This window comes from Phoenix dactylifera, chromosome 2 (assembly GCF_051530095.1).
Source record: "Phoenix dactylifera cultivar Ajwa chromosome 2, Ajwa_hap1_PhDact_Kaust_v1.1, whole genome shotgun sequence".
Classification (NCBI taxonomy): domain Eukaryota; kingdom Viridiplantae; phylum Streptophyta; class Magnoliopsida; order Arecales; family Arecaceae; genus Phoenix; species Phoenix dactylifera.
The window spans coordinates 41,425,816-41,444,989 of record NC_143191.1 but is presented as its reverse complement, the minus strand read 5'-3'; the positions used below and the strand labels follow the sequence as shown (position 1 = coordinate 41,444,989).

Sequence of the window (19,174 nt, the reverse complement as noted above, 5' to 3'; positions counted from 1 at the left end):
TTTCTGTTGTTATGCGTGCAAAATGGTGAGGCAGCTCTGATAGCCAGCAAAATCGCTGTTTACACATCCATGGATGACACTTGGTATGTCAGGAAAGCAAGCTGTAACAATGTAATATTTTATAAACAAGTGCCGTTGAACTATTTTAAAAATGCTAATGACCGATGATGCCTTCTATTGTTTCTATGTTTGCCTCACCCATGGTTGATTACTCGTGCAGACAAATTTTATATCCTTTTTTTTGTTGAAGAAATATTACATCCTTCAATGCAGAGTCTAAGCTCAAAGTGTCTAATATATTCTATGCTAATTTAGAGCGAAGACATTTTTGTGAACTTGAATTTCTTACTAGATTTTAGTATTTTATTCTAATGCTAGATTCGTGCTCGTGTGCGAAACCAAAATTGCTATCAAATTGCTTGAATTATTTTTGATTTTCGCTAGTTTAGGGGTAATGGTATGCCAAAGAATGTTAGGTTTGGTGACAAATGGGAGAGAGTGGGGAAGAATGTTAGGACTGGTGACAAATGGGAGAGAAGGTGGGGAGGAATAGCATAGAAGCGACAGGGTTGTGGTGGCTGTCTGGAGAGATGGATTTTTTAGAGTTAGCTGGAGAAGGCAATATCCTTGGGGGCTTTCCAATATGACTGCCAGAGGGATGGGAGGCTGGTCTAGATTAAAAGCATGGTGTAACTTTTTCTCACCGACAGTAAATTAGAATACCAATTGGATACTAGCATACTCATATTTAGAGATTAACTTGGGTACATTAGAATACATCTTCGCTCAAATTCAATTAGATCTAAATTAAACATTGGGGATCCCATATTGGTTTTGGATGTGATCTGCTATATATAAACTACTTAATACACAAAAAGCCATAATAGTTTAAAAATTTTCCATCAAGAAAGGTTTTCATCGCAACTTTAAAAAACACAATACAAAATTTAAAGAATGGAAGTACAAATATGGTGAAGGTCCTCAAAAGTTCAAGTATCTGTTCTTTGAGAGGTTAGCAATACTCTGCAGTGATGAGAGGCCTAAACCCTTGACATGCCAAGCTTCCGCTCAAAAAGGCGACGGAGGAGGAAAATTTGGAGCATACTAACTCCAATGAGTGCTGCTGATTCAAGAAGTGCCTTGTGCATTGCCCTCCTGCTCATCCCTTCGTTCACTGCAATTGCATTACAACTAGGTTAGTCTCATATTTATTTATAGCTACACTTCTGTGCTAACGCCGTAGAAAAGATAAAGACTTGATTATAGTTAAAAGGATTTGAGCTAGATTTGTCGCAAAAATATACTGTCAGCCACGGAAATCATCTAGATAAATACTTTTTAAAATTAAATTGGGACCACTCTTCTAGATGAGCATGCCAAAGTAAGAACTTCCATATAGCCATGCAGTTGTTGGAGAATTTAGAAATGTGTCAAAAAATACAATTTCTTTGGATTATTATTAACAATATCATAACAAGCCAGCAAAGGAAGGATGGAGGAACAAAGTACTCGATAAATAACTCAGGCAGAGAAAAATGACTAGGCTGTCTCCTCACAAGTTTATGTCAGCAGCAAATTAAATTATGCGAATATTAAAAAGGATGGAGGAGTATACCAAGTGCTTGGCGGTCAGTCTGTGCCTCCAGCCAGTGTTGCTCAAACTGTATATTGTAAAGAGCTTCTTCTAACTTAGAAATTTGTTCCAACAAAGGGGCAAAATGCTCTGCAAATAATCCGAAGATGTTAACAAAAAGATATGCTTTGACTGATAAACATTGAAAGTGAGAATAAGCAGGCTTACCATCTTTTGCATGCTGATCAAAATGTGTGAAATGGCCCACATGTATATCAAAGTCAATGGTTTCATGGTAAGGGGACCTGTTGGTGAAACAGAAACGGTGAAGACCTTTTTGCTGGACTATGAATTCAAACTTTTCACTTGTCTTGTCACGAGCATCGTGGATTTGATCACCATGAGGGCCCTTCACCTGATAAAACATCAGATACTCGTGAGGTCAGTGATAATATAAGAAAATGGACAGTGGACCACAACTATAAAAAATAAGCCATTCTCCAACTATTTGCAAGCTAGAACTGCAGGTTGTCATATGTTTTTATTTAAGGACTTACTGAAAGCAGTAGATAATCAGATAATTACATGCGCCCGTTGCTTTCAGATGATGTCAATGATTAACAGAAGACAGATATAAAGGAAAGTGCACTAATCAATGAGGGGAGTGCACTAAATCATGCAAACAAACAACATTGCCATGCAATTCCAAAAGAATTCGGTTGCCATATGTTTTCATTTAAGGACTTACTAAAAGCAGTACATAATCAAATAATTATGTGGGCCCCTTTCTTTTTGGATAGTGTCAATGATTAACAGAAGACGGATATAAATGAAAGTGTACTAATCAATGAGTAGAGTGTGTTAAATCATGCAAACAAACAACATTGCCATGCAATTCCAAAAGAATTCAATGACTTTAGTGTATTCTGGTTCATGGCTCCCACAAAAAAAAATCACACAAGGAATAGGCATTCAATAAGGTTAGCTGAGTTCGTTAAGTTAAGAATTAAAATTTAAAAGCATCATCTTGATTGGAAAATGTTTGGTCTTGCGCAATTGATTAAATACACCAAGCCCCAAACAAACCCAAGAATAGGTAATAGACTGACACTAAAACTAGCTCTCAAATATAAATTACCTTCATAAAGTGAGTGGATTTTACTAAAATCCGACAAGTCAAAATTGTAGGAAAATCCTTTCAGCCTAGAAGTTCTCCAGATATTCTCTTTTCAATTGTCATAAATTAGTATTAATGATAAAACTACATTCCCCATTGACTACTGAAGCATTAGGAGTGGAACCGCAATGTGTCATTACAAGAAAAAATTTTGACCTGGTCAAAGCATAGATGTAGATATTCACCTAGATGCTTCCCCGTAAATCTTCAATGAATGCATTTCCCAGAGTTCTAGGCTATAAAACTATGTAGTAGACATATTGATCATATTCCCTTTTATTTATCTTTGCTCCTTCTAAATGACATAAGTTGCAGAAAAAACAGTTCATCAACCCATGCTATGTTCTATGACGAAACTGATTGAGAAGGTTGGGTAAGGCCAGAGGCCAGACAAGATGGAGATAGGTGGGGAGTATCACTGCATGGACAGGATATATCTGAAATGATCACTTAACACTCTAGACTATATTAGGTCCATCCATCATTTAGTTTTATGAAAAAAGAAAAAAAAAAAGATCAAGTGGATAGATTTATACCAACCATATCTTCCATATTTGATTTGATGGGTCCATTGTTGGAGTTGCAAGAATGTGTATGTGATGTTACTCTTCTTTGAAAATGGCCAGAGTAAACTTATGGTGAAGTGGGATATCAAAAACCTCCTTGACAACTGCTTGTGGGGCACAGATATGAAGATGAATGCTCTTTGCTTTGGTGGTTAGGTAATATGAAGGTATATCTACATTATTTATTTTAGATGGACCAAGCTTCACTTATCTGTTATATATCTTAAGAAATGAACACAAAATAAAGCCAAAAAAATGAGATCTAAAGTGGGTGCCAAAAGCGTGAGAGAAAAGAAAAATGAGAAAAAACATGATCACTCGTGAACATGCTGTTTGCTACACTTTTATTTTCAGTATGTTTTCTTCTTCTCCTTAATGTTAACTATGCACCCTTCCTCATCACTCAAACCATAGCTCTTGGTCAACCCCACAGTCAACACTATCCTATGGGCCTATAGTTGAGTTTTATCAATATGTGCAACCCATGGTGACCTGTTGGTTTTGAGGGAATTTCCTTAAGCAAACTTGTCCAAAAGGTTCCAAATAGCTTGAACATAACCACACTTCAGGAACAGGTGGTTCACCGTCTCATCGTGCCTGCCGCACAGTGAACATCCTTGTAGAGTCGACCAATGTTCTATTTTCTGATTGCCTACCATAAAGACAATTGTTTAAAACCAGCCAAGTGGAAACCTTGAGCTTCTCCAGTACTTTGCATTTCCACAAAGCAGAAGCATAGAGTACTAGACTATCTCCTTTGTGCAAAAAAATTAGACAAATAGCTTAACAAGAACTCTCCATTTCTTCCCCACTTCCACAAAATTTTATCTTCCTCCTCTGACAGGCAAAAATGCAGAAGCTCCTCTGAAGATTCCATCTCTTACTCTTCCTCCTCAGCAATTATATATCTGAATCTTGTTCTATACTTAAAACCATCTGTAGAAACTCCTCATCAGTCACCAAACTGTTCTCAATATCTGCTAACCCGAAGAGCTTCAGAAACTGGATGCTCAAAGCTTGTTTGCCCAAATCCAGCCAAAAATTGTTGATTCATTTTTGCCAATAACCCTATGCGGTCAGAAAACACATATTGTAACTCTAACAGGCCTCGCCAGAAAGGAGAAGCAACGCCACCAAGGTGGTAGCCTAGTGGTACTGGGCAGCAATTCTAACCACAAGGTCCCAAGTTCGAATCGCTGCGGCGACGATTAAATTGTGGACCGGAGCTCACTACTTTGGCCACTGCTTGGACTTGTGGTGTAGGACCGCTCTTGAACCGCTAGTAGCCGGGGTGGTGCCGGGTGTGACGTACTTACACGTGGGACTCGAGCCAGAGCTCAGAGGAGTAGCTGAGCCGGGCCTACGGGTGGGGAGGGTATGAGTAAAACCGGTCGGGGTGCCCAACACACGGCCATTTCTGCCCGCATCGAACATTCTCCTGGCGGGGCGGGGGCCCAGTGGGGCTGCTACGCGGGGGTGGGCTTGTCCCTTCCTCCCCCTACCCCTTTTTGCTTTAGCAAAAAAAAAAAAAGGAGAAGCAACGCTACTCTCGTTAGGGATCCTGCTAACAATATAATTTCCCCCAAAATTCAACAAAGAACATTTAAATGATTCTCAGTTTTCATTTGAGAGAGGAAGCCTGAAGAATAATCTATTAGCTGGAAAAGTCATTCTTAAAAGCATAGATACATAAAACAAGTCATGTATTTTTTTTCAGAAATTTTTTCAAAAAAAAAGACCATTAAACAACTGGGTGATGCTCCACACAAATCGAGTGGGTATTTATCAAAGAAAAAGCCAGATTGATCATGAATCTTATGTTAGATTGGACTTTTTTTGAGTCAGTCAAATATAATGCCCAAATGATGTTGACAAGGAAGAATGTTCGATAGACTTAAAATTTAAAATCAATTAGAGTATCAATTCCAATTCTCCAGGAATGCCAAAGACATACCACAAAATCAACACCCTCATCACCATAATGCCACGACCTTTCAGCTTTGATCACAACGAACGACACAAGAACTGTATCTCCTTCGTAGGGAACTGAATGAGAGAAACATTCTTCCCTGTCTATCACAAACCTAATTCCAGCAGCTGACCACACACTCAACAGAAGGCTCAAGAATACAAAAAGTAGAGAGCTGAAAGAGCATGTTTCCATCTGCACATGACCGCATTCAAATCAGAAGAGACAACAAACACATTTTGCTGGAGCCAAAGATATAGCAGCAGTTATCAAGTGAAGCCCCCATGAAATACATCACAAAAAAGAAAGACAAGCTAGAAATCGGTGCCGGGGACCTGCTTGCAAGCTGTTGTTTAGCAAAAAAATTGTTCAAATCAATATAAACTTAAAATCAACGCTTTGCATTTATTAATTCAATGTCTAACTCATTTTGTCAAAAAAGAAGATTTTTTAGAAGTTCCGACAAATCAAGAAAAGACTGCACCAGCAAGAAACAAAAAAAAATGGGGGGGGGAAATAGAAATTTGATACTAAAGATCTCGGCAATAAGGACTTGAACAAACAAGAAACTTGCTTGAGTTAATCTCATTCCAGAAAAAAACCATTTTCAATCCTGGAATTGTAATGATCATAGGTCTACGGAACTCATTTTTCTGTACCACGTCATACCAAATTTCAAGATTCAGCAGATTTTTTTCAAAAAAAAAAGAAGAAAATCTAAGCTTAAAAAAATCCAAAAATACGAATTTACTAAATCAAGAACTTCCATCGAACGGAGCCATAGTTACCTCTTCTGTACGCCATCAGAGCGCTTTCATTTCTCATAAACCCTAAAAGAATCCTAGAACAGCTAAAAGAATTCATTAATTATAAATCCATCGGATCTACACGCTCTAAAATTTCCCGATCCACGACCAACAACCGGAACACATAAAACAAAATACCAATTCTTGATCCCCACCAGATAAAAAAAGAAAAAACCCGACTCCTAGATCCAGCATTAGCGAAAATTAGGGTCCATTCTTCTGATATAAAGAAAAAAATAAATCAGAAACAAGCGCAAAGAATGCTCGAAAGAAAATGGTGAATACCTTTCGATCTGCTCTTCTAAATGGGAGGGAGGAAAAGCCGAGTTATTTCTTCCCCAAACGGCTCTTTTCTTTTCTTTTTCCACTCCTTTTATTTTTCAAAGCAAGGGTGGGGAGAAGGGGAGAAGCTTTGGGGACATAATAATTAAAGAAATAAATATTAAATTCGCTTTTAAGTTTTCAATAAAAAAAATCTAGTTTAATGGATCAAAAGCTTTTATTAAATTAGTGGATACATCCTTCCACCCCAATTCCGAAAGAGTTCGCCGACACGCGGGGCCCGCCGTCAGGTACCGTTTAAGTTCGGTGATCCGGTTGACTAATTAATTAAAAGGGGGTATTAAATGGATGATTAAAGAATATTCTTTTTAATAAAATTTTTGCCTCTGAATATTCAATTTTACATAAATATTCTTATAAAATTAATATTTACATGTACACCCTCATAAAATACTTATTTTGCTATTCTATTTTTTTTTAATTTTTATTTTTGCATACCCACACCATCTAACACCGTTAAAAAATTAACGGTTTTAAATTAAAATAACTAAAATATCCTTAATACGTAGATATATACAAAGAAACATTTATGAGACAGTCACGATGACAAACAAAAAAAAATAATTTTAAAATTTTATTTGATTTTTAATTAAAATAATTATGGTTTTTATTTACGGTGTTCGAAGAACCGTTATGTTAGAGGCATCCGTGCAAAAACAGTGTTTTATGAGGTACAGAAGTAAATATAAATATTAAGAAGGTATCTATGTAAATTTGAATTTTTGAAAGAGTATTCAGGTTCGGTGGGTTGGGGGTGTTGTCTTTGATGGATAGGAGAGAGGCTTTAGCGGCTCGACATGCAGCGAGGTTTGTGCTAGAGCCTGATAGCATGTGGTCCTCGTTGATGAGGGCCAAATATGGAGCTCTGATACCTGGAGTGCGCGGAGGCCGATTACATTCGCCGGTGTGGAGGGAGATGTGTGCTAGGGCCGCGCTGGTGCTTCCGGAGATGAGATGGGCCATTGGTGATGGGCGGTCTATAGATGTTTTGGAGGACAGGTGGGTGACTGAGCAGCCGATCAGCCGTATTCCGACCTTGGTGGATTCGGCGAGGATCGCTGGATTTAGGGTTAGTGATTTGATTTACCGAGAGGGGGGCTGCTGGAGGGAGGGATTGATTCGGGAGGTGTTTGGGGAGGAGTTGGCAGTGACGATCATGGACCTTCCGATTCCTTTGCAGGAGATGCCAGATAGATTAGTCTGGTGGCCGACGGGTCGAGCGCAGGTGCGAGCCAGGGATCTCCACACTTTGATGAGCAGGGTGTCAGACAGGCAGATTGAGGGCAGATGGATATGGCGGCTAGGATGTCACCCGCAGGTAGCGCTCTTCTTCTGGAAGGTGGCATGGGGATGCTTACCGACCAGGGGTATGCTAGCCGGACGGGGCATGCAGATTTCTCAGTGCTGTGAGCGGTGTTCAGGTATCGAGGAGACCATTGACCATGTTTTGCTGCAGTGCCCCAGGGCTAGAGAGATATGGAGTAGGTCTCCTGTTATGTTACCCCTTTCAGTGGAGTCGGCCCAGGACCTGATGCATGTGTTGAGAGCCTCTATGCGGAGGCCTTGTTCTGTTGAGGCGGGTATTATGATGGCACACTTGACTTATCATATATGGTTGGATAGGAACGCTGGTCTATTTGAGGGCAGGAGGTGGTCTGCGAGGATGGTGGTGGATCGAGCTATGCTACATGCAGGGGAGATGGTTGCGACTACTGCGTGGTTCACTTCTGGAATGGCTAGGGACATCTGGGGTATCCTTCCCGCTGCTACAGCGCCCAGGTTCGCTCTTGTTTCTTGGGTACCCCCACCCCTTGGTCATTTCAAGGTGAATTTTGATGGTAGTTGCTCGGTGGATGGTGTCTCTGGAGGTGTGGGTTTTGTGATCAGAGACAAGAGGGGCAGACTGATAGCCGCCGGTGGTCGTCGCATCCCAGGGCTTACTATTGTTGGAGCAGAGCTGAGAGCTGCTTGGGAGGGCTTATCTTATGCGAGGAGGATCCTCGGCGCCGCCCGGGTGCATCTAGAGGGTGATTCTTCGGTGGTGATCGATTGGATCCAGGGTGTGGATAGGTTCGGTGATGGTCATCCACTCATTCGTGAGACTAGGAGGTTGGCTCAGGAGATGGGTGATTTTCATGTTACACATGTGTATCGGGAGGCGAACAGAGCTGCTGACTGGGTCGCATCTTACGTAGCTAGGCATTCCGGAGAGTTTCTTTGGACTTCAGCAGCTGATAGTCCCACTCCGTTGTTATCTTTACTTTCTTTTGATATGGCTGGATGTACTCAAGTTAGAGTAATATGAACTGCCATTTTTACCAAAAAAAAAAAAAAAAAAAAGAGTATTCATGTAAAGTTTTTTTTTTTTTTTTTTAATGAGTTCAAGTCCAGTACGTCTTCTGGCAGCACGGTTCACATGTAACAAGATGCAACAAATAAAACTAGTGAGAAGATGTAGGGGAGAAAGAAGGTAAGGTAATGTAATGGGCTAAGCAACCTGTGGAATTGTTGATTTTAGCAATGTTGCAGATCGGTTCATTTCATGCTGAACCCCATGCAATTGGGCAACAATTTGGTCTTACATTCGTTTCAATTAATTCACCTGCTAATACAATTGACTTGTGTAAGTGTTACCGATCTATTCCATATCAGTCTAAGCTTTAGAGATAAATTAGTTAGCTAATTTACTATCAGATCACAAGTTTTCCGACCCTTTTTCTGCCGGTTTAAGTGCTTGGAAAAATTGATTACTTAATGATGAGCTTTAAGATTTATGAATGTGGGAATAGGTTTTTAAAAATCATGTAGACTGCATCCTCACTGCCTCATAGCTTAAGTTTGTTTTCTCCAGTAGCCTGTACGTGAAAATTTCTTTACCTCTCTGCGCCAAAGGCAACTTGATCCGGGATCTTTCATTTTTATGTTTCCTAAGTTTTCTATAAAATTTCAGTTTTTATAAATGATATTTGCATTTCTGATTCTCTATTGACGGATCTATTATTCACTGCATAATATATGCTTGGCATTCAGGTAATGTGTTGAAGGTGGCGCTGGAGATAGTGCAGGAATTTTACTATGTAAATGTCGAACTCAGTATAATGTGCCTCCTAAGCTATCCATGGTGCAATTTTATTTCTTTCTAATATAAACTTGTTCGTGCGAAACCGATGCAGAGCATGAAAGTTCGACAAAGCGCATATAAGTAGCTTGCTCACCACATGATGACTTCCTCCATTGATGAGATGGAATGCATGCTTTGATGAGAATCAGTAATTATATAGGTAGATGATGAATCACATATCATTAGTTTGATATAACAAAGAGATGTTTTCAACTATTAAGTTGCCTTTGCATGAAGCAATTCAACATGTTAAGCCCTTGATGATGATGCTTCAATATTTAGGCTAGCTAGAAGAGCATGGAGATCTCATAATACAATAACTTGCCTCTGCTGCAGCCGATTTCCATCTTATGCGCCATGACTTCTTGAATCAAAAAGAACCTCCTGTTCCTTTCTTTTCTCTCATTCATAAACTCTTGGAAGCCTGAAATACTGCTCAGGAACCATGTAAGCTAATAACATGGCCAGAGCAACCGAAGTCAATGTGACGGAGGTTGGCATGCGTCCCCCATCATTACGGAAGAACATTGCTTGGTAGACGGGCATGTTGATGAGAACGACGGACGCACAGAGAACAAACTGCAGCAGCATGGAGCCAAGTAGACCAATTCCTTCACCCAACACCAACCTCTTGGCTCCACCGATGAGGCAGACGAGGTTGAGCATCGCAAGCGTCGCTAGGATTGTGAACATGGGAGAAGGCGAGCCGAACTCCATCATCTCTTGCTTGTATCTCTTTGAGACCTCTTCGTCAGCCACCTTCGCAGTGATGATGAATGTAGACTTGTTAAGACCCAGATGCCGAAAAATTGTGTCAACGAACGCGAAGGGGTAAGAAGCCAATCTCTTGAACAAATACATCCGCTGCTCGTTCCACCACCTTTTCATGGTACATCCAAACAAAAATGCCTCCCATAAACTAAACATAGTTGTAGCAGCGATCACATATGAGAATGGCACGAACCATATGCCAGATGCCTGTTCATTAGAAATGTAACACAATCTGCATGAGAGAGAGGGAGATAGAGATAGAGAGGAAGACGATTCTTACTTTTGGAAACAAGGAAATGCCATGCAGAAGGGTGAAGGGGGGGATGATAACGTAGTACAGTGTTGGAAAGGAGCAAGGAGCCCATAGGCAATATATACTGTATCCCATTTGAAGGCCCAGCTTTAGTTTCCCCTTCCCATAGAGGAAGGGGCAATACTTGGATAAGAATATCTGGAAATCCCCCTCAGACCATCTCTTGTGCTGCACTAGCGTCTGCGCCAATGTCACAGGGGCAACACCTAAGAAACCCGCTCTCGAAGGATTGAAGTAGATGGATTTCCATCCCCTGCATTTGATTGCCAAGCCAGTGATCACATCCTCCACCGGGCATCCATACTTCAAACCCATCTACAAATCCAAGTTCACTGAGGTCGTAAGAAATGAGAGATGGATATGCATAAAGAAAGAAATAAGTTCTAATAGACATGTCGACATATATTAATCTAAGATGGAATGGCAGAGAGACCTCTTTTCCCCATTCAGTGTTATCCTCATAGGTGCAGGTAATAAGACTTTTTGCTCTCTCCTCCAAAGTGGATGCACTAGCTTCCATGTTCCTCTCATTCGCTCGAAGTGCTGCTTTGCAAGTTTCATTGAAGTGTTTCCCACAGAGACTCTCTCTTCTGTGGAAACAACCAGATCCCACGTACAGAGGCCCGCCATATCCATCCAAACCATGAAAGTCCTGCTTCATATACCGAAAAAAGTGTGAGGTAAGAGTTTGAAATCTCTATTATGATTTAGAAATTTAAACAATCTTGTATCAAGAATGCCAAATTACAGCATCACAACTATCATGCCTCCTCTCTCTCTCGCGCGCGCGAGCGGTGGACCGATTTTACACCATATATATAGTTGAAGTCAGTAATGTTGCTTGTCAGAGATTTGTGTTGCTAAATTTACTGATAATTTGTAGATGAAATTTTATAAGATTTTGGCGTGGAGCTTATATTGTTGATGCCACCCACCTTCCAAGCCCACATTGGTGAACTGCCATAAATGTCATTCTTGGTTATGTTATTGAAGAGCTGTGGAAGTTGCACATATGCGATCTCATGGCCCTTCTCTTCATCCATAAGGAAACATAATGCATCTTTTACAGTTTCTGAATTGCTCGAATACATATCGCAGTCAACATTGAGCATGACTGCTCCACTACTAATCTCTGATGAAACCCTTACCTGAAGAATGCAAAAAATTGGTGAGAATGGAGGGTGATTTGAGTATTTACTAGCAAATGAACAAATGCAATGAACATTAAAAGAAAATAAAAATGGAGGAATAATAGAGAGAAAAAACATGTTGGTTAGATATGAATATCAATACTTTTGTTTGTTTTTAAATTTTGAAAAGAATCCAATTCGCTGGGGATATGCATAAGAGATAGATAGTTTATTATTATTATTATTATGACTATTAAATACTAGAGCAAGTCCAATTGATTTGAAATATTTAGGAAAAAATTTATAGATGAGAAATAGAGACTAAAAAAATAAATATTAGTATGCATGCATTACATATCTTACATCATATTTGTATTGTTTATAGACATTTGTGAAAAGAGAACAAATTTGATAGACTGAATCCAAAATGATATATTTCTCTCTCATTTGATAATATAGTATAGATTTTATAGGAGCATTAAAATAAATATAGGTATGCATCCAAATGGAGTTTTTACCAGAGAATTCATAGCTCCAGCTTTGAAATTATGGTGGCGATAGGGTCTCTTCTCACGAGCCATGTAAACCAATGTGGGCAGTGTAAAGCCTTCATCATCAATAGCATTCGTATCTCTCCCATCAATTAAAATCTAAACAAATATAGATCAGAAATCACAATGCATTCATTGAAGAATGTAGGTATACATTTTAACTTAGTACAAGTTGGCTCACTCAAAAACCTTAGCACAAGATGGCTTTTCTACATTATATATAAGACATAAGCTCTACATTTATGGGTGAATTATGGTCATATCCTCCACCAATAAGCACAAGCAAACCAACTTACATGGAGAATAGCTTGGTGATCTCAAGAAGTTGTAGCCCTGTTCCACTCAAGAAATCCTCTATGCTGTTTGCGAATATTTTCTGAAACCTTCCCAAATTTTACGGCATCATTGATTCGGTTCTCCATCTCTGTGTACAGGCTCTATGACAACATAGGAGTTCAAGTGGACAGAAATTACTGGATATACATATCAAGCAGTCTTAATAATATGCAGTCAAATAATTGAAACATGACTCTAGTATGACATGTTACCTTTATTTTTCCCCATTCAACAGCTTGTAGGCCATCTTTTGGGCACATACATTCTCCTTTAAAATAAGCATCTGGAGATCTAGGCTCCACCTTGAACTTCTTGCAAAAGGGTATCCAAGACTTTGCAAAGCGAGACGCCTCTAGGAGAGCATAGAATGTGAGCTCAGACCCAGCATCATCAGAGAGGTAGACACTAAGCTTCTCCGGCGGGTACTCGTATGCCATGACTGAAAGAACAGTGCTGATCACCATAGCTGGTGGTTCTATCATTGGGTCTGCCGTGCACACGAAAACATCGACATTGGGCAACTTGGCTTGGTATCTATTCCATGAAAGTTCACATTGTCTTTTTTCGATCAAACAATATACGTACTGTTAAATATGTTTGCATGAACTCATTAAGGATGTTCATTTTGGCCCTTTTAAGAACAAAACGAATGTTTGGAATAAAGGCCTAGCTCCTCGTATCTGAGTGGAGTTTGCAGTTTAGATGGGAATTCAATCATCTAGAGTTACAGGTGCAGATTGGAAGCTCACAAAATGGGCTCGATTAATTTGCATCTAAGAATGAACAAATCACTACATGTGGGAGAGCCATATAACTCAAACTATATATGGATGATGAGAACTTGGAAGCAAGAACCCTTATTACTTCGATGCCCGCCGTAATCGCAAGATAAATGACCGGAGATGAGCTTGTTGGGTTACTGCAGGGTTGCAAAAAAGGTGACAGGTCATGGGCCGGAGAATTTGGTGTATGAACAAGTGTGGGAATAGTTAACTGGTTAATCCGTTTAATTTATTTCAACTTGTTATAGATCGGGTTAAATTATCTGTTTAATAAATGGCCGAGTTTTGGATCTGAATTTTTGACCTATTTAATGATTCGAATTGACAAAAATTATGCATCCAATTTGACCCATATCTTGTCCAACCCGACCCGACTGCCTCCCATATCTACAATTAACCTACGGAGCACGGGACTTTGGACCTTTGATATATTGTGGGCAAGAAATGTTGATGGTGAAAGACTGTCAAGAGAGAATGGCAGGCTCGGGTGCAAATTAAGAAAGATGCATGTCTCTTGAAATTTAGGGTGCCAAAAGCTAGATGGTTTCTTTTAATTTTTCATAGACATGTGTAGACATGCTAAACTAAAATCACATATATTAATAGCAGCAGACTTTGAGCTTTGTGCTCCATAGAGCGATCCACTTGCACTAGAATTTTGTGGATCTTGAAGATGCACCACCCGAAGACTTGAAGATTTTTGGTAGCTAGAAACTGCTACAAGGATTTTTGAGAGAGAGAGACTTAATATTATAACTTTAAGTCCAAAAAGTTGGGATGCACCATACAAGACGGTAGTTTATTGTTGAAGAACCGGTACGGAACCGGTTGGGACCGGTACGCCACCAGTTCGGACCGATACGGGACCGGTTTCGTACCGGTCCGGGCCACCACCGGTACGCCAACCGGTACCGGTACGGCGGACCTTAATTGGAACAACTTCCAATTTTCAAAACTGCTAGTGTATTAAGAAATTCCAGTACCATTTGGGATGGCAGTTAAGAAAGAAGCTTTTATGTCTGAACTAGTCCCTTGCGCACAGTTACCAATTTAGGATTTCAAACAGTTCCAAATTCATCTAAAGGGAGGAAATAGATAGGTTATGCAACATCTTGAAGAGGTTCAGTCATCTAATTCTTCTCTATATGGTGTTTCTAGGTGCTGAAAATTAGATGGAATCCCCCTCCTAAAAAAAAAAATCCCTCAAAATAAAATCAGGTGGAATCTTTACAGCGACTAACACTTATAAGATTCTAACTTTAGTGGAATCAAATCTTGATTAGTAGGTAATCTTCGGAAAACTCCAACACCAGAAAAAATCAAAATCTTTTACCTAGTATTGTATTGGACCAACAAAGAATCCTTACAATAGTGAATTTAAGAAAAAGATATTTGCCAGCTCCTGAGAATTGTGTTTTCCGTAATCTAAAAGAAGAGAACATATATAGGTCATGTTTTTAAAATCACTAATTCTCTAGGGTCCCTTTTGGTATTACTTCCGTCTTCTATTTTTGTTTTCAAAATCCAAGAAAAAAAATGAACTAGAGTGAACAATATGTACCGTAAAACCCCGTTTATTTTTTACAATTTTTTGCACAACTTTTAAAGTTTTGGCAGTATAAATCAATTGATTTAAAAAAAAAAAGATAGCAAAAGTTTTATGCAAATGTTATCTTCAATATCAATCTTCATATATTATTTCAGTGATATAGAGATAAATAAAAAAAATCAAAAATCAAAAAAAATAGTAAACAACCCTAAATCTTTGTTGTCCACGGCTAAATAGGAGGTGTCTGGCTAAAAAAACCACCATTATTCTTAAAAATATATATATACAGAAAAATAATTTCAGATAAAAGCAAAAACGGATTTTATAAGGTTAGAATGGCCATTCTGATACCTTTGAAAATATCAGGTTCAATGTTAATGACTGTTTGAGAGTTGACTCTCAAATACAATGATTGAAGTTTGCTGGACTGGTGGGCCTGCTTCATCGATCTTTTCTTTGCTGAATGTTTATTTTTAATTCTTGTCGTTTTTACTTTGAATCAATCTCTCTCTCTCTCTCTCTCATTTTTCTCTTTGCGGAGGTTGGAAACGGCGGTCATAGTTTACTGCACCCTTTGACAAAAAGACAAAACGAGGCGTGGAAATCGGTGAAGTTGTTTTCATGCCAATATTTTTATCTTCCAACCTTCACCACCGTCCACCCATGTGCTCGAACCTAATCGTGTGCAGTTGTCTCTACTAGCTTTGTCTGTGTGTGTAAGAGCGAGAGCGAGAGAGAGAGAGAGAGAGAGAGAGAGAGAGAGAGCGTTTCTCTTACCTCTTGGAGAGCCTTTCTTTGAAGGTGCGACGATATACTGGATTCCAGCGCACGGATTGGTTGAGAACCCAGTAGAAACCGAACCAGAGCTCAGCTCCAAAGAGCCCCAACCAAATCCACCTCCCTTCTTCTCCAAGCTTTGGGATGTGGCTAGCTCTGTACACCCAGATTAAACACAACCCAACGAACACAGAGAAAGCATAAAGTTTATACCAAATCCTTCCCTTTTCTCCCTTCGTCTCAAACAGAGGACTCTCATCTTCTCCTCCCATCTCTCTCTCTCTCCCTCCCTCGCGCGCGCCCCCCCTCTCTGGGCATACGTGTGTTTATAATGTGGTTCACGGCGCTTTCGCTCTCTCTCTCTCTCGGTCGTCGTTGTTTCTTGTTATCCTAATGTTGGGCCAAAAAAAATAGCGGCAAACGGCCGACGTGGATCCGGGTTGTGTCTTTCGAACGAATCAACCGTTGGATCACCCACCGCACGGACATCAAAGCGCTCCGGGCTCCATCACTCACTACCGGCACAGATCTCAAAGTGACCAGTGGGTGATCCAATGGTGGATTCGCAGGAGGAAAGGTGAATCCTTCCGTTGCACGAAAGATACAATCACAATCTCTGATCTAATAAAATAAGATTGGTCTTGGACTCCTCTATATTATCTTTATACAAAATTAGAAGATATCTGAGCTGTATTCGGAGTATTTTGTTGTTAACAAGCCGCCAGCACGCAGAGGCGGCCAATGCATTTGGGGCCAAGGCGGACTCGCTAAATTTTTTTTTTTTAAATGATAAAAAAAATTTAATAAGTGCAACAAAACCCAAAAACCTAAATCTTTGATTAAAAAAAGTCCAACCTCTGAAGAAACTCAAAAATTGCAGGCAAAGATTGCTTCTTGGAACTTGGAAGCGCCCAATATGGTGTGGCTACATCCAGCAACTATGACTCCTTTGTCCACCTGATGATAGACTTCATAGTGGAGAGACTTGAAGTCATCATGATGCAGAAAAGGTTTAGCCAGCTGGGTGGCCTTCAACTCGATAGGAAGGTGAGGGCATTGGTCAATTATTTCTTCTGAGATGTTACAGATACTCTCAGATGACAACCATTCTAAACTTCGAAAAGATGTATGAGAATTTGGACTTCTTGGGAGAGAATGACAGAATCGACTTCAAACCTGAAACCAATTGCCGTACTTCTGGCGACGGATGCTTGCGAAAGCCGTTCACATGCCTTCCTATATTTGTTTCCTGAATCCAGAGAAGAAGAAATAAAAACTAAATTTTAATAAAAGTATAAGACATAAAACAAGAATTTTTAAAAAGAAAAATTAGAATTGACTTTACCTTGAGATTCTTGAATGTAATCTCCATGTCTGCAAGATTTTGCAGCAGGCTTACCAAAGAATCCTCCTTCTGTGCGAACCAACACAAAAATTCATTCCAAAAAATAACCTTTTTTATTATTAAAGGAAATAAAAAGAAAAAAAATGCAGAGAAGAAAGGAAGGCAATGGACCTGATCGGGGTCTTCCAGGAACTCTTTAATGGCCAAGATTTTGGTCTTGTCGTCGATCGGATGGTCATCGTCTTCTTCTTCTCGCTCTTCTCCTTTCTCATCTCCGTTCATCGACAGAGGCGACGCCGTCGCCGCCCCCTTCCCGGCCGCGGGGCTACTACTCCCCTTCCCCTCCATTCCCCCTGTCGACAGGCCGACGGCCGCCGCCCGCTCCGCCGCGGCGCCGGGAGCGCAGTTCCGGCACCCATCCGCCGCCCCTGGCCCCGCCGCGTAGAGCCGCTCCACGATCCCGTCTCGCCGCGCCCGGAGCTCCTTGCCATAGTCCGCGGCGGCGACGTCGAGCGCGGTCTCGATCAGCGTCCACAGATCTACGCCCATGCTCCTCATCACTCTTCTCAAATCTCCCGCATCCATCGCCCTCGCCCCTCCTCCCTTCCTCGCCGGACCTGAAATCCCTAACACGCTTTCATTACTCCCATCCTATCTATCATTCAAAACCACAAAATCCATCGACTGGGCATCATCGTCCCATTCGATCTGGACTCGACCGAAAAGGAACAAAAACCAGATCTTTCACGCAAAATCGAACAAAAACTGACATTCCTCCTGCAGATGCTCCGGCGACAAAAGCACCCAGCTATTCCTCGTCTTCGGGCCGGGCCTAGGCGGCCGTTGGGCCGGCCCTGCCAGCACCGTTACCCACATATTACCAGCCTCATTATTTTTTATTTTTTTTTAAAAAAAGTAATATTTTGCAATTTTCTGTTCTGGATTGGTGGTGCTCTATCTCGATGGTGGAGTGCTACCATCTGGTGGTGGATCGGTAGGCACCGGTGGTGGGGACGGGTGGGTGAAAGCGTAAGTGAGGATCTATACGGGGTGTGTTTAGTCCCACATTAATTATTCGCCGAAGAGATTTTGGGTACTTATACAGGACTAAAGAACCCAAAAAATACCTTTCAGCTAGTCATTTTGGGTGAGATTCTATGTTATGACAAATGATATCAGAGTGAACTCGATCTATTACCTATGTGGATTAGGAGACACTGCAACACTGGTTAATAGAGGCTAACTATAGGCTTATCATGGTGCTTGTAATTAAATTTTAACCCTTAGCTTGATTAGGATGTTAGGTCTTGAACAGAAAGAATATGCGAGGACCCGTAGGTTGTTACAGCGAAGGCAACACACGTTTACTTTCTTTATTTTAATTCTACATCGATGAAGTTGGCTGGACCATCAATATTGCATTGGTTAAGTACCACTCTTGGACCCTACTGCTAATTACACATCAAACAAGAATTGTGACCCTGTCTAACCAAAACAGGGTCAAAACCTTCCTTGATGTGTCATTAATTAGAGAGGGTCAAAACCTTCTTTGATGTGTAATTAATTAGAGGTTGGGTCCAAGAGCGGTACTTAACCCTATTATAATAGGGTCATAACCAAGAAGCCATAAGTTTTCAAATCACTAATTCATGATGATATTCATATGTTATAACAGCAATTTTAGACCATGTCGACAGCAATATAGCACCATTACCTATTATTTATTAATCACAACTATGTTGTATGTATGATAAAATAAGTTTGCCCCATAACAAATAATTAGTGTTATAATAAGAATATCCAATATAATACATTGTGAGTGAGATAAAGCCATTATATGGACAATGATTATTACTTAAAAAGCTGATATTAACTTGGAGGAAATGTTTATAGAATTAAACTAAGCCATTAAATCACTGTGATTTGGAAGATTATTCAACTGGGTTTTTATCTAGCCACGACCAAAAAGATAGCATACTTAAACAGAAACTTCACTGCTAAAAAAACTTGGAGAAACTGAAAATTATTCTTTATCCTGTCATACATTAACATAGATAGAAAAAGGA

General features: G+C 40.1%; 1 protein-coding gene and 1 pseudogene across 2 annotated transcripts; both read right to left on the bottom strand.

The window, feature by feature from the left end:
- Positions 1 to 829: 829 nt before the first annotated feature.
- On the bottom strand, positions 830 to 16,922 carry LOC149768328 (cellulose synthase-like protein E6; annotated as a pseudogene). Its single transcript, XR_016398899.1, has 12 exons — positions 15,764 to 16,922; positions 12,868 to 13,189; positions 12,616 to 12,756; positions 12,287 to 12,418; positions 11,574 to 11,786; positions 11,072 to 11,290; positions 10,606 to 10,953; positions 9,963 to 10,532; positions 5,271 to 5,480; positions 1,802 to 1,988; positions 1,616 to 1,723; positions 830 to 1,174 (listed from the first exon to the last, which is right to left on the bottom strand). The product of XR_016398899.1 is annotated as a cellulose synthase-like protein E6 (transcript).
- LOC103722479 (putative mediator of RNA polymerase II transcription subunit 26c) lies at positions 16,631 to 17,693 on the bottom strand. Its single transcript, XM_089928213.1, has 4 exons — positions 17,280 to 17,693; positions 17,109 to 17,177; positions 16,940 to 17,012; positions 16,631 to 16,836 (listed from the first exon to the last, which is right to left on the bottom strand). The coding sequence occupies exons 1-4, from the start codon at positions 17,691 to 17,693 to the stop codon at positions 16,631 to 16,633; spliced, it is 762 nt and encodes a 253-aa protein (XP_089784339.1).
- Positions 17,694 to 19,174: the final 1,481 nt, after the last annotated feature.

Bases quoted from the DNA above. Each gene is read 5' to 3' on its own strand.
- LOC103722479 (XM_089928213.1), bottom strand. From the start codon at position 17,693: ATGGATGCGGGAGATTTGAGAAGAGTGATGAGGAGCATGGGCGTAGAT. The intron at 17,013-17,108 runs GTAAAGTCAATT...CTCTGGATTCAG, and splicing joins TTACATTCAAGAATCTCAAG to GAAACAAATATAGGAAGGCA. The intron at 16,837-16,939 runs GTTTGAAGTCGA...GTAACATCTCAG, and splicing joins AGTACGGCAATTGGTTTCAG to AAGAAATAATTGACCAATGC.